General features: G+C 49.2%; 1 protein-coding gene across 1 annotated transcript in view; it reads left to right on the forward strand.

Moving 5' to 3' along the window:
- RYR2 (ryanodine receptor 2) overlaps positions 1-15417 on the forward strand; it is a 307123-nt gene that overhangs the window by 242427 nt on the left and 49279 nt on the right. The window contains exons 77-81 of the mRNA XM_038761058.1: positions 597-693; positions 2837-2940; positions 4897-4948; positions 7529-7582; positions 14442-14541. Coding sequence (XP_038616986.1) covers positions 597-693; positions 2837-2940; positions 4897-4948; positions 7529-7582; positions 14442-14541 — 407 coding nt within the window. The remainder of the gene's footprint in view (positions 1-596; positions 694-2836; positions 2941-4896; positions 4949-7528; positions 7583-14441; positions 14542-15417) is intronic.

A 15417-nucleotide genomic window follows, 5' to 3' on the forward strand; every position in this document is an offset into this window, starting at 1 on the left:
GCCATTTTGGATCTTTTCAGCCCCAACTGTAGACACTCAGGTCTTGTCAGAAGTCCGGGAGTCTGGCTCACACTGAGGAGCCGTCGACTCCCTATTTCCCAAGATCAATCAATCAATCAATCGTATTTATTGAGCGCTTACTATGTGCAGAGCACTGTACTAAGTGCTTGGGAAGTACAAATTGGCAACACATAGAGACAGTCCCTACCCAACAGTGGGCTCACAGTCTAAAAGGGGGAGACAGAGAACAGAACCAAACATACCAACAAAATAAAATAGGATAGAAATGTACAAGTAAAATAAATAAATAAATAAATAGAGTAATAAATATGTACAACCATATATACATATATACAGGTGCTGTGGGGAAGGGAAGGAGGTAAGACAGGGGATGGAGAGGGGGACGAGGGGGAGAGGAAGGAAGGGGCTCAAGATGCTGCAGTGTCGCTGAAGGTTGTCAAACAGAGTCGCTCAAGCGTCTTTTTCTTTCGCCGTTGTCCCGTTAGTGTACGTCCAATTCGGCCCGAACTCGAGTCGGCCGTCACACAGCCACCTCAGGGGTGAAGGAATCAATGGTTCTGAAATCTCTTTTCCAGACACCGGGCCGTCAACCTCTTCCTCCAGGGCTATGAAAAGTCTTGGATCGAAACCGAAGAGCATTACTTCGAAGATAAGCTGATTGAGGATCTGGCGGTAGGTTTTTTGGGGAGAGGCACGGAGCTCCAAGGGGAGCCTGGTGCGAAAAGGCAGAGGGAGTCAAGGGATTTTAGCAAATGCCATCAAGTCCTGGATGAGGCCATTGGCTAACTGGAGGGAAAAAATGTGATTTTCAATTTTCCAAGGAAATCATCATTAATCAGCACTCGGAACAAGGTAGGGTGTTTGTAGCTTGCTGCCATGTTGGATTACCCATTGCCCTCTTTTTAAAGGCTATCACCCACATTTTAAACCAACAAGCGAGAGATATTTGCACTATTGAGTAAAGTGCTCAAATGAAGGGTAGAAAGTAACTCTTTTTAACATAAAAAACATCCACTGATGGTCCTTGCAAAAAAGAAGCCCATGACAGACAGAGGAGACCAGCAACCAACCCTTGTCTGGTGGAAATCACCCTCCTAATGGTTCCATCTGCATAGTAATAATAATAATAATAGCATGACATTTTTCTAGCATTTATTATGTTCCAAGCACTATTCTCAATGCTATGGTAAATACAATATAATCAGGCCAGACACAGTCTTTGACCTACATGGGGCTCACAATCTAAGAGGGAGGGAGATAATAGGTATTAAATCCCCATTTTACTGATGAGGAAACAGAGGCCTGGAGAAGTGACATGGCTTGCCCAGTGTCACACAGCAGACAAGTGGCAGAGTCAGGATTAGAACCCCAGTTCTGCCCAGGCCTGTGCTCTTTCCATTAGGCCACGCTGGTCCGTGTTCCAAATGACTAATAATAATAATAATAATAATAACAATAATGGTATTTGTTAAGTGCTTACTATGTTCAAAGTACTGTTCTAAATCCTGGGGAGGTTACAAGGTGATCAGGTTGTCCCCATGGGGGGCTCACAGTTTTAATCCGCACTTTACAGATGAGGGAACTGAGGCCCAGAGAAGTGAAGTGACTTGCCTAAAGTCACACAGCTAACAAGTGGTAGAGCAGGGATTTGAACCCATGACCTCTGACTCCAAAGCCCGGGCTCTTTCCACTGAACCACGCTGCTTCTCTGTAAGACTAAGACCAGGGGCTCCCGGGTAGGTTTAATTTCAGCCTTCTAATCCCTAGGCTGTGGAGGTCATGTCCTCAATAGGAAGCAATCAATCAATCGTATTTATTGAGCATTTACTGTGTGCAGAGCACTGTACTAAGCGCTTGGGAAGTACAAGTTGGCAACATATAGAGACAGTCCCTACCCAACAGTGGGCTCACAGTCTAAAAGTAGCGGGGCGTAGCAGATAGAGCACGGACCTGGGTCTCAGAAGGACCTGGGTTCTAATCCCGGTTCCTGCACTTGTCTGCTGGGTGACCTTGGTCACTTCACTTCCCTGGACCTCAGTTCCCCCAACTGTGAGTCCTACGTGGGACTGGGCCTGTTTCCAACCTGACTAGCCTGTATCTATCCCAGTGCTTAGAACAATGCTTGACACATAGTAAGCGCTTAACAAATACCATCATTACTATGTCAGTCAGTCTGTCGATCGCATTCATTGAGTACTTACTGTGTGCAGAGTACTGTAATAAGAAGAATCGTGGTATTTGTTAAGTGCTTACTGTGTGCCGGGCACTGTACTAAGTGCTGGGGTGGTTATAACCTGTATGTATGTATATATGTTTGTACCTATTTATTGCTCTATTTATTTTATTTGTACATATTTATTCTATTGATTTTATTTTGTTAATACTTTTTTTTTGTTCTCTATCTCCCCCTTCTAGACTGTGAGCCCACTGTTGGGTAGGGACCATCTCTATATGTTGCCAACTTGTACTTCCCAAGTGCTTAGTACAGTGCTCTGCACACAGTAAGTGCTCAATAAATACGATTGAATGAATGAATGAATACTGTACTAAGCGTTTGGGAAAGGACAATATAACAATATACCTGGCACATTCCCTGCCCACAATGAGCTTCCAGTCAGCCATTTAACCCACAGAGGGGGATCTCTGTAGACTGTAAGCTCGTTGTGGGCAGGGAATGTGTCAGTTTCTTGTTATACTCTCCCAAGTGCTCCGTTCAGTGCTCTGCACACAGTAAGTGCTCAATGAAGACGATGGAATGAATGAATGAATTTCTCCATGCGAAATTTCCCGATTTGTTTTCCGCCTGTCCCCGTAGAAGCCGGGTACCAAGCCGCCCGAGGAGGACGAGGCCTCCCGGAGAGTGGACCCACTTCACCAGATCATCCTCCTGTTCAGCAGGACTGCGCTGACTGAGAAGTGGTAAGTGGTCAAGGCCCCTGGGAACCGCCCCGTGTGCCCCCAAAATGCCAGGGGGTGAGGGTGGAAGAGGTGTGGCTACTTCCTCAGATGCGGCAGAAGCAGCGGCAGGATTCATTCAGCGCCTAGGGTGGGCTTAATTTCCACCGAAAATCCTGGGGAACAATTCCCGGGAGAGAGTTAGACACAGTCCCGGGCTCAGAATTGGGGCGAGACCGGGATGGGGCTGGGGACGGACACCAGAGGGAAGATGAAACTATGAAACCTAAAATGCTTCCCCAATTTAAACAGCCTCCTGGGGCCGGGAGCGGGTCCCTGGAAGGCCTGTGATCCCCGGAAGGGGCTGGAGATGGAGGAGGGTGGGAGGGAGGAAAGATGGGGAGGGGGTCTTTTTGTTCACCAAGGCAGAGTCAGGGAACCCCTCTGCTTCCCTCAGCTGCTGAACTGGGGGAGGGCGGACTGAGGTCTCTCCCCCTGTGGAGCCCACCGGAGTGTCCTCGGAAAAGGAACAGTCAGTCAAAGAACACTTTATTGACGATGATCCATTCAGAGAAGCAACACTTATTAATAATGCAGTATAACAAATGATTATCCCAAGCCAAGCACTGGGTGAAGCACTGGGGTTGATTTCCCCTACCCCACGGGGCTCACAGCCTAAGAGGGAGGGAAAGCAGGGATCTTATCCCCATTTCACGGATGAGGGAACCGAGGCCCCAGGAGGTCGTGACTTGCCCAAGGTCTCCCAGCAGATTAGTGGCAGAATTGGGACCCAAAGCCAAGTCTCCCGACTCCCATTCCTGTGATGGGACACAGGCCCTGCTCCCTCTGTGATGGGACAAATGGCCTTATCCATCCCGGATGAGGGACGGGGAGGAATTTCCAAGGCCAAAATCACCCCGATGAATCTCCCCTTCTTGAACTAGCACTCTTTGGAGGCCATGTTTTTCCCAAAAACCTCATTTCCCAAAATCACTCATCCAAAAGTTGCTTCATTAACATACAAAACAGGAGGAAACCCAATTCCAGACCTCAGCTAATGACAGGTCCTCAATAATAATAATAATAATGGTATTTGGTAAGCGCTTACTATAATAATAATAATAATAATAATGATGGCATTTATTACGTGCTTACTATGTGCAAAGCACTGTTCTAAGCACTGGGGAGGTACAAGGTGAGCAGGTTGTCCCATGGAGGGCTCACAGTCTTGATCCCCATTTTACAGATGGGGTAACTGAGGCCCAGAGAAGTGAAGTGACTCGCCCAATGTCACACAGCTGACAATTGGCAGAGCCAGGATTTGAACCCATGACCTCTGACTCCCAAGCCTGGGCTCTTTCCACTGAGCCACGCTGCATGCCAAGCACTGTTCTAAGGGCTAAGTGTAGATCCAAGGTAATTGAGTTGTGCCACGCGGGGCTCACATTCTTAATCCTCATTTTACAGGTGAGGTCACTGAGGCACAGGGAAGTTAAGTGGCTCGCCCAAGGTCACACAGCAGACAAGTGGCGGAGCCGGGTTTAGAACCCACATCTTCCGACTCCCAAGCCCGTGCTCTTTCATTCATTCATTCATTCAATCGTATTTATTGAGCGCTTCTTGTGTGCTTGGGAAGTACAAGTTGGCAACATATAGAGACGGTTCCTACCCAACAATGGGCTCACAGTCTAGAAGTGCTCTTGCCACTAAGCCACGCTGCTTCTCATCCATGCCGTGTTTCCCTGCCAGACTTTCAGTGGCTCCTCTTTCCTCATTCAGCAGCTTCCAAAATCACCTTGAGAATTAGCAGTAGATCCAGAATCCAAGAGCAGGGAGGGCGTTGAGCTGTTGCTCTCATCTTTTAGGCTTGTTCGCTTCGTTGACCCCATAGCGAAGCGCCTTTTCAGGCAAGGGGTTTTATGTTGAGACGCACGTGTACACAGAGGTGGCGTTGGTGGTATTTTCCTCTCTTTTCCACAGCAAACTGGAGGAAGATTTCCTGTACATGGCCTATGCAGATATTATGGCCCAGGTAACTATCTTCTCGAACGGATTTTCTCTCTGTTGTTCCCCACGAAGCAGAATGATGGTCCCGATGACTCCGTTTCTCCCTCTAGATTGTAAACTCGCAGTGGGGCAGGGAATGTGTCTGACTGTCATTTTTTTATGGTATTTGTTAAGCGCTTACTATGTGCCAGGCACTCTACTAAGCCCCAGGGATAGATACAAACTAGTCGGGTTGGACACAGTCCGTGTCCCACATGGGGCTCGCGAGTCTTCATCCCCGTTTTGCAGATGAGGGAACTGGGACGCAGAGAAGTAAGATTGTTCTCTCCCAAGCGCTTAGTATAGTGCTCTGCACACAGGAATCGCTCAGTAAGTACGATCGATTGATTAAGGATTTGATTTGGGCAGCAAGCCCTCATGCAAACTGCCCTTAATTCCTTCGGGGTTCACGGTCTTGGCTTAAAGATGTAAAGAATTTTTCAGCTGTTTTGGTAACTGGCGGAAAGGGCTTTTAGGTGGAATTATTTTGTTGGTTAGGACTTTGTTCTGCGCCTTCTGGCTCGTCTCTGTCAATCAGTCAGGTGTATTTATTGAGCTCTTACTATATGCAGAGCATTGTACTAAGCACTCGAGAGAACATACTATAACAGAGTTGATAGATAACAATTCCTTGCCCACAATGAGATTAACGTTTAGAGGGGAAGATGGACATTAATATAAAGAAGGAAATTATGGATATGTACAGAATGATGATGATGATGGTATTTGTTAAGCGCTCACTACGTGCCAAGCACCGTTCTAAGCGCTGGCATAGATACAAGGTGATCAGGTTGTTCCACGTGGGGCTCACAGTCTTAGTCCCCATTTTACAGATGAGGTGACTGAGGCCCAGAGAAGTTAAGCTGACACAGCTGACAAGTGGTAGAGCCGGGATTTGAACCCATGACCTCCGACTCCCAAGGCCAGGCTCTTTCCACTAAGACACGTTGACTTTCCCCAGAAATCCCGTAGGGCTGAGGGAGGGGTGAATTGAAGGTCTAAATGCAAGGGCAAGGGAGACATGGAGGGGAGTGGGAGAAGAGGAGATGAGGCCTTAGTCTGGGAAGGTCTCTGTCGACTCATTTCTCTTCCCGTTTGTATGGAGAATATGTGAATTATCAATGGGCCAGCCAATCAGCACTATTTAATGAGCAGCTACTGAGTGCGAGGCACCCTGCTAAGCGCTTAGTCCAGTGCTCTGCACACAGTCAGCGCTCAATAAATACCTCTGATCGAAAGTATCGGTCCTGCCGATGCACCCTGGGGAAAACATCCCTGGATATTTGGCTTCCACTTGGTGCTGTCAAAAGGAAGAGCTCCTCCCCACTACCTCCAGGTTATGCTCTTTCTTCTCCACAATAAATAATGTCGATCGGTGGCTCCCCTTGAGGCCTCTTCCCCATCCCCAACTTCCCGTCAAGCTCCAGGAAGACCCAAATCCCCAAGACGTCCCAGGATGTTTTCAAAAGCATTCTGCTGATGGGACAGTGGTCCTGTGCCGTCTGGCTCATCTCTCTCAATTCATTTCTCTTCCCGTTTCCCTGGGGAACACCTGCATTGCACCGTCAGTCAGTCAGGGGTATTTGTTGAGCATCTCCTGAGTGAAGGGCAAAGCACTATACTAAGTGTTCGGGAGAGAAAATGGGCAGCAAGGTACATTTGCTGCCCACAAGCATCTCGCAGTGTACCGGGGAGACAAACTGACTGCAAATAATAATAATAATTATTATTATGGTGTTTGTTAATGGCTTATTTTGTGCCAGGCGCTGTTCTAAGCACTGGGGAAGATATGAGATAGGTTGGACGCAGTCCCCATCCCTCAGCGGGCTCATAATGGAAGAGTGGATGTGGGGAGAAGGGATTAGAAACTGACGCATCAGAAGTGCAGCGGGATAGAAACAAGGGCCTTGGAGTCAGAAGGTCATGGGTTCTAATCCCGGCTCTGCCACTTGTTTGCTGTGTGACCTGGGGCAAGTTGCTTCACTTCTCTGGGCCTCAGTTACCTCATCTGCAAAATGGGGATGAAGACTGTGAGCCCTATGCGGTACAGGAACTGCATCCAACCCAATTTGCCTGTATCCACTCCAGCGATTAGTACAGTGCCCGGCACATAGTAAGTTTAACAAATATCATTATTATTATTAAATGGGTTGGATTACAACCCATGACCTTCCAACTGCCAGGCCTGGGCTCTATCCACTAGGCCATGCGACTTCTCATAAATTCGACACCATAATCTCTTGAGGCTAAAGGGGGGTAGGGGGTGGGCCCAAACTCCTTGGCGAAGATGCCACATGGGTGGTCCCAGAAGAGACACAGTTGGGAGGGTGGAGTCTGGTTTCCCCGGCAGAGAGGGGAAAACCCGGCTGAACACAATCAATCAATCAATCAATCATATTTATTGAGCGCTTACTGTGTGCAGAGCACTGTACTAAGCACTTGGGAAGTACAAGTTGGAAGGTTGAGATGGCCTCAAAACCCTCACGATAAAGCTATAAGCACATTAGCCTTTCCCTTCCTCTTTTAACTCACCCTCCCCTCCTTCCTCCTCTTACCACGGAATCAGAGCTGCCACGATGAGGAAGATGACAATGGCGAAGAGGAAGTCAAGAGTTTTGAAGTAAGCCGGACTTTCGGTTTTTTCTCCCCCCTTCCTCCCCGTGCTCTCCCCCTCCCACCCCGCCCCCGCCGACCATTATTTCACACCTCGGACCTGACATTTCCGTTTCTCACTTCACGGCTTCCCGCAGCTTATCGTGTCTATGAACTGCATGTCCGCAGCTGGGTTGAGGAGCCCCCAAACCCCCTACCCTTCCCCACCGTCCCCGCCGTCAGCTGAGGCTGAAGAAAAATCCCGGCTAGGGCCCAGTCACTCCCCAAGTCCGGCCCACGGGCTCAGAACCGCTGCTCAGACGTGCCTTCCCCTTTGGCCACTTTGGCCTTGGGGGTCCCCCCTCCTCCCCCATTGCTTCTCAGTCCACCCCCTCAGCTCCCCCCTACTCGGAAACGTTTCACCCTCGCGCGCTTTCCGGGTGTTCAAAGATGAAGAGAGAAGTGGGGAAGTCTTGATTTCCCACACTGGGCAACTGACTCTGAAAACTCCGCTCTACTAATTACCCTCCTTTTTCATCTGCTGGGTCCATTTCCATGAAAAAAAAAAAATCCCAGAAAGAATTAAAAGGAACCAGATCATTCTTTCCCCCGCAAGGACCGTCCTCTGTGTCAGGCTTCTGGAGTTCTGAATTCGCAATTGGAAAGGAGTCCCTCGATAAAATGAAATCTAGCAAAGTAGAAGGGGATCAGTCCTTCGAGGGTATTTATCGAGCGCCTACTGAGTGCAAAGCACTGGGATAAGCGCTTGGGAGAGCACAGCTGAAACAAGACACACATTCCCTGCCCTCGAGGAGCTTCCACTCTCACGGAGAAGGGAAGAGATCGGGAGTGTAGTCAGAATCGCTGGGTAGCACACATTATTTCGGTTGAAGCTCAGGAGAGAGGTTCTGAGGAAAATCAATCGAGGACTGCCGAATGAGGACAAAACTCAAACAGGAAGCTGAAATTCCTGGGCAACGTTGGTCTCTAAGAAACAACAGGGTTTGCGTTGTGTGAATAGAAGACCCAAATGTATTTGATTTCCCCCCCACCCAAAAAAAAAGGGCGGTTTGAGCAACAAAGCCTATTGTTTGTTAGACTTCCTCATGTTGTTCAGTCTCTCAGTTTGTCTTCAAATCAATTCTGTGGCCCCCCGCCGTTCACTGCTCTTTCTTGTCCTCGCCCTTCCTTAAGGTCACAGGATCGCAACGCAGCAAGGTAAAACTCTATCTCTGTGTGTGTGTATATGTCTGGGTCCCAGTTTCAGTTCTCTGTGGCATTTCCCTTTGTAGGCGCAACTTCTGGGATTTGTTTCTGAGGAAGGCCGACGAAACGTGGCCTCCTGGCTCCCGCCGCCAACCGTGGTCTGTGGCAGGATGGTTCATCACCTGCCCTTCTTGCTCTCCGAAAGAATTAATCGTCGGAAACTGCGACGGGCCGGCTCGCGGACAAATATTCCCTTAGCCAGGGAAACCATCTTTGAGCGTCGTCTAATATTTCCGTCATTTACCTTTGGGACAGCAAAGTGGCTGTCCCCTTGGCCTTTTTTTTTTTTAATGGTATTTGTTATGTGCCCTGGTCTTATTCGACACCCTATCCAGTTATTGTAAAACGGGTTCAGAAGTCTGAATCAGTTGTGCCATTTGAGTGCTTATTATGTGCAGAGCACTGTCCTAAGCACCTGGGAGAGTATGATAGAGTTAGTAAACACAGTCTCTGCTCTTAAGCAGCGTACAGGTACTGTGTGCGGAGCACTATGCTAAGTGTCTGGGAGAGTATAGCAAAGTTTTACCATCACTGCAGTACTGAGTGAAAGGCATTTCACTGGTATGATTTAATCAAGTGCTTAGTACAGTGCTCTGCACACAGAAAGTGCTCAATAAATAAGGTTGGATGAATTCTATAATCAATCAATCCATAGTAATAATAATAATGGCATTTATTAAGCACTTACTAAGTGCAAAGCACTGTTCTAAGCGCTGGGCACTGAGCCATTTAGGGCACTGTAGTAGGTGCCTGGGAGATTACAATACAGTTAGTAGGCGTGATCCCTCTCCTCAAGGAGCTTACAATCCTGGGCAGGCATTCCTCTCACAGCACAGTAGTTGTGTTGCTGCCAAGACACGTGTTATTAAGATGCATGTTGTAGTAATTGTTGCTCTAATAGGAGATAAGGAGTTCTGAGGAAAATTGTTTAAAAATATGTGGCTGCTGTCACATCAGGTGAAATCCGCGAGGTTTGCGGAAAACGAAAGAGCTTGTTTCAAGCCTTCCGGGCTGACCAGTGCTTTCTCCTTGGCATCGCACAGATAACAGAATCGTTGTGCGGTTGCGTGAAGATCAGCCTTTCCAGGAAACAACGGCATCACTTTAAAACAGTGGCCAATTAATTGTTTCCCTGTGTAATGCCAATAATAATAATGTTAGTATTTGTTTGTTAAGCACTTACTATATGCTAAGCAGTGTTCTAAGCGCTGGGGTAATCAGGTTGTCCCACGTGAGGCTCACAGTCTTCATCCCCGTTTTCCAGATGAGGGAACTGAGGCCCAGAGAAGTGAAGTGACTTGCCCAAGGTCGCACGACTTTGCCAATGAACTACTCATGCAGAGTTGAGCACAATCCTGCAATTCTGATTGAAGCCAGCTTTCAGAAGCATTCCTGGCCACATCCTGATAGAGACGACTCATGGCTGCTCCCTGGGCATTGTGTTCCTCTCTTCATCCGGCACGTTTTATCAGTTTCTCTGGACCACAGGGCCGATCTTTCTGTGCTCCAACCCACGCCCAGGTTGCTTGTTGGGGGAAAGGGGCACGATCCCCAACACTGGGGACAGTGACTGCCACCCCCCGGGTGGGTCCCCTCCGGGCCGGGGTGATCTGCGCAGTGTCATTCACACTGTTTCATTCCCGTCCGTAGTACATGGGGTGGTAGGGACAATGAGAAAGCAGGTAGACAGTCAGTTGTATTTATTGTGAGCTTACTATGTGTAGAGCGCTGTACTAAGTGCTTGGGAGAGGACAATATACCAGTATTACAGACACCTTCTTGCCCACAATGAGTCTGGAGGGGGAGACATTCATTCATTCAATCGGATTTATTGAGCGCTTACTGTGTGCAGAGCACTGTGCTAAGCGCTTGGGAAGTCCAAGTTGGCAACATATAGAGACGGTCCCTACCCAACAGCGGGCTCACAGTTTAGAAGACATTCAAGTAAATTACGGAGGGGAGAAGCAGCAGAGTATAAGGATCTGTCCGTAAGTGCTGAGGGGATGAAGTGGTGAGACGTTATCTCAAAGTGCCTAGTTGGCTAAGGAACCAAGGTGACACTGAAGAGGGAGAATAGGATGGGGAAATGAGAGGTTTGGCTTTTCGTGCTGACAGTCAAATTCTGGGTGTTCGGTGAAATATAAAGAGGTCCATCGATCCCTTTTTTTTTTTTTTTTTTACAATTCTCTGGTTGTTCAGGCACCAGCTATTTGGAAGAATCGGTCAATCAATCAGGCTTATTTACTGAGCGCTTACTGTGTGCAGAGCACTGTACTAAGTGCTTGGAAGAAGAAATTGAATTAGAGAACTCCAGGCAGCATGCTCTAAAAATAATAATAATTGTGGTATTTGTTAAGCATTTACCGTATGCCATTCATTCAATCGTATTTATTGAGCATTTACTGTGTGCAGAGCACTGTACTAAGTGCTTGGGAAGTACAAGTTGGCAACATATAGAGACGGTCCCTACCCAACAGTGGGCTAATAATAATAATAATGGTATTTATTAAGCGCTTACTATGTGCAAAGCATTGTTCTAAGTGGTGGGGAGGTTATAATTTATAAATTCATTCACTGTCCTAAGCACTGGGTTGGATACAAGCAAATCAGGTTGGACACAGTCCCTATCCTACATGGGGCTCACATTCATTCATTCATTCAGTCATTCATTCAATCGTATTTATTGAGCATTTACTGTGTGCAGAGCACTGTACTAAGTGCTTGGGAAGTACAAGTTGGCAACATATAGAGATGGTCCCTACCCAACAACGGGCTCACAGTCTAGAAGTGGGAGACAGGCAACAAAACAAAACATGGAGACAGGTGTCAAGTGTCACTCTTCACTCCCGTTTTTCAGATGAGGTAACTGAGGCACGGAGAGGCAGAGCGACTTGTCCACGGTCACACAGCAGATGAGTGGCAGAGCTGGGGTTAGAACCTGGTCCTTCTGACTCGCAGAGTTGGGCTATAATGACTAGACCACTCCGCTTCTCACTGCTTCATTTGGTCACCCACCCTTGTCCCCGTGGCGGTGAGAGGAGGAGTGGGAGGCTCCCAGTGGTCCTGGGGGGCCGAAAGGGTAGAGGAGGACCATGACTCAACTAGTTGGCCAAGGGGACCAGCTTCCAAGAGGATTCTCCCAGAATACACTGCAGCGGCGATGCTGCAGGATCACACATAGGGCCTTCTGCCTCGGTCGAACCGTGTCGTCGTCACCCAGTTGGGGGTTGATTTTAGCGGACCGTGAGAACAGGTGCCCTCGGGGTTTCGCATCTTCCGGTCAACCACGGTTTCTGCAGATCTACTCCCCCATCAAATCACCGTCACCCAGGCCTGTAGAGCAGTCCCGTATAGAGCCAGAATGCCGCTCTTTAGCATTTGCCCGCTCCGACAGAACGGCAACACACTTTCCACCCTCTCCCGTCAAGGTCCGTGATGTGTGATGAGGCCCATGCCCAAGGTAGACGATCCAGCCGTGCCCAGCACATCTGCTCCGCGCATTCAAATTTTCTGGAAGACCACCGGTGGAGAGGAGGAGTCGCTTTGAGTTGCCGCCGCCTTATCTTCCATCTTCTTGGGCCTTCTTCTCTCTCTTGATGACTGTCTTTTGGTGGTGGTGGCGGTGTTTGGGAGCCGGGGGGGGTGGGGCGGGTGCATCATTTCTTTCCATCCCCTTCCTGTCACCTGTCTGTGATGACAGGACGGGACTCGGGTGACTTTCTGCTATCCCAACCCTCTCTGGCCCAAAGGGCCTGCCTAAGCGAAAGGCGAATTCTTTAGCCTGAGAAGCGGGCGGTCAGAGAGGACTCAGGCACCGGAGAGGAAGTCGGAGGCCGTTGGGCCTCGGGAGAAGAATCGGACGGTCGTCGTCAAGGCCGTGGGTCACCCGAGGAGCAGATGCGAGGATTCTCTCTTTCCGTTTTGCTGAAACCGTGCTGTGGTGGTCGTGGAGTTGAGTGTGTGTGCGTGCGTGCGCGTGCGGCTTTGTTTTCGTTTTGTTCTTGACCACGCGGGAAGAGGTTTAAACATGAAGGCGAACCTTTCAGACGTCAGCATGGCTACCTAACCAGCAGAACTGCCCCATTTCCGTTTTAATTTAATTTTTCTTTTCCCCATTTCCGTGTCTCCATCCAGCCCCCTTCACCTCACTTCAGCGGGACTACGATTTGCCCACTGGAGCGCTAACTGTAGTGTGGAAGCGGGGGGCGGGAGGGGAGGGGTTAAACACCCAAACCCCTGATCGATTTTGTTTCCGCAGCGTGATATTATCAAAGATTTAAGAGACAAATTTGCCAGCCTCAGCGACACCTCTCTGGTAACGGCATCGATGTCTGTGTTGGTTGCTTTTGATTTGAAGATTTTATTTCGTTGATTTTTTTTTATTTTGGGGGGGATTCCCCCTCCATCATTCGAGCCTATCTCTCTCTTCCACCGCCCCCCTCCCCACCCCTCGCCGCCTTTTGAGTTCCCGTTCCTTTTTCACATTCCGTAACGAGCTAGCCTTCATTTCTTTAAACCTCTTCCATCTCCCGGTGGCTACCGTCCGAACTTTAGATGGAAAGCGTACGGCTGATATCCCGGCTCCCTCTCGCTGCCGCTGTCTCTGCTCTTAGGTCGCACATGTTCTGGCCGCTGTGTTTTTCCGGACATGATACTAATTGACGGTTCATGTCCCATTGACTAAAGCTTCTGTACCAACCACCCATCGCGACGGGGGGCGGGAGGGGCAGGGAGAGTCCATCAGGCTCTATGCCACGTCCACTCTGCAGCTTAGATCGCCCAGGCCGGCCCGACCAATCGGTCGATCGGTGGTATCTACTGAGCGCTTACTGTGCGCAGAGCGCTGCTCTAAGCGCTTGGGAAAGTACAACGTGACAGAGTCGGTCGCGATCCCCGCCCTCAGTGCTCCGGCCAATGGTCGAACCTGTCTCGGACTCACCGTGCCTTTCTATTTTCCGGTTTGATTTTTCCTCCTTATGTTTTCAGTGGTATTTTTCAATGGGACCGAATCAACGCCCATCATTGCTCCAGTAACCGCCATGCTAGAGAATGCAAAATATAAAGGCACAACGCAGTCGTCTCTCCTTGTGGGGGGCCAGGAGATGGTGGGGGGGTCTCCCCCGTGTCCATTTTGAGGTCAAAAATCCACCTCCCGGCGGGCCTGTCCATTTGGGTCGAAGGCCGCGATGGCTCAGAATAAGCGATTTGGTGATTCGGCGCGGGTGGACTAGGCGGGCAGCCCTCGAAGCTATTTGCCTAGCAGTTTCGGGGGACGGCTCGAAATGGGGCAGGTCTGAGGAGGGAGGAAGCTTTCATTAGACCAAAAAAGGCGCTAAAGGCATGGGGAGGCCGATCCGGCCGTGTCCGATTGGGAAAAAAATTCCTCTCCCTTAAGCACCCGCCCTCCAGGAATGCCCTCAAGTAGGAGGGACTGGGGGAGGACACCAAGGCGTCGGTGCTGGGCACGTTGGTTCAGTTGCCTCGCTTGCGAAAAAGCGGGGGCCGATGCTGTCATAGAGCCCGTCCGTCCGCCAGGAGACGGCTAGAACCGCGGGCTCGAGGAATTTCAGGGCTGCCCCTCCCGCGGGCTGCCTGGTGAACGCTTGGGGTTTTGTGTTCAGGAGAAAGAAATGGAGAAACAGAAGCTTCTGTACCAGCAAGCCAGACTGCACGAACGAGGAGCCGCCGAGATGGTGCTGCAGACTATCAGTGCTGGCAAAGGTCAGGCCCGGGGGGAGGATCACCACCATCCTATCCTCTCCTCCCCTCATTCATTGCATCATATTTATCAAACGCTTACCGTGTGTAAAGCACTGTACTAAGCGCTTGCACTACGCTCCGCGGGTCTTCCCACTGCTCTGTCCGGCGGCCTGCTGAGGGTCAAATGCACTCCCCCTTATTGATCAATGATAATAATAGCATTTATTAAGCACTATGTGCAAAGCACTGTTCCAAGAGCTGGGGAGGTTACAAGGTGATCAGGTTGTCCCAAGGGGGGCTCACAGTCTTAATCCCCATTTTACAGACGAGGTAACTGAGGCACAGAGAAGTTAAGTGACTTGCCCAAAGTCACACAGCGACAATTGGCAGAGCCGGGATTTGAACCCATGACCTCTGACTTCAAAGCCCGGGCTCTTTCCACTGAGCCACGCTGCTTCTCAATAATGATAATGATGATGATCATCTGGAGGTATTCATTCATTTAGTTGATTTGTTGAGCGCCCGCTACATGCAAAGCACGGTGCTATGGTATCTATGGAGTGCTTTCTGTATGTAGTGTTTACTGAGTGCCAACCACTGGGACAGGGACAGTTATTGGATCCCTATTTGGCTCCTCATCGATAATAATAATGATAATAAGAATATAGTGCTTACCAAGTGCTAAATGCTGGGGCGGGGATGGTTATTTGACCCCCACTTGGCCCCTTATTAGTCAACAATAATAATGATAATAGTAAATCCGTAGTACTTAATGCCATGTGCTTATTAACTGACCCCTTATTAATTAATGATAATAATGATGATGATGATGACAGTAAGTCTGTAGTGCTTATTAAGTGCCATCCCCTGGGGTGGGGGCGGAGGGGACGGTCAGGG

The sequence above is a fragment of the Tachyglossus aculeatus genome, chromosome 19 (genome assembly GCF_015852505.1).
Source record: "Tachyglossus aculeatus isolate mTacAcu1 chromosome 19, mTacAcu1.pri, whole genome shotgun sequence".
Lineage (NCBI taxonomy): Eukaryota > Metazoa > Chordata > Mammalia > Monotremata > Tachyglossidae > Tachyglossus > Tachyglossus aculeatus.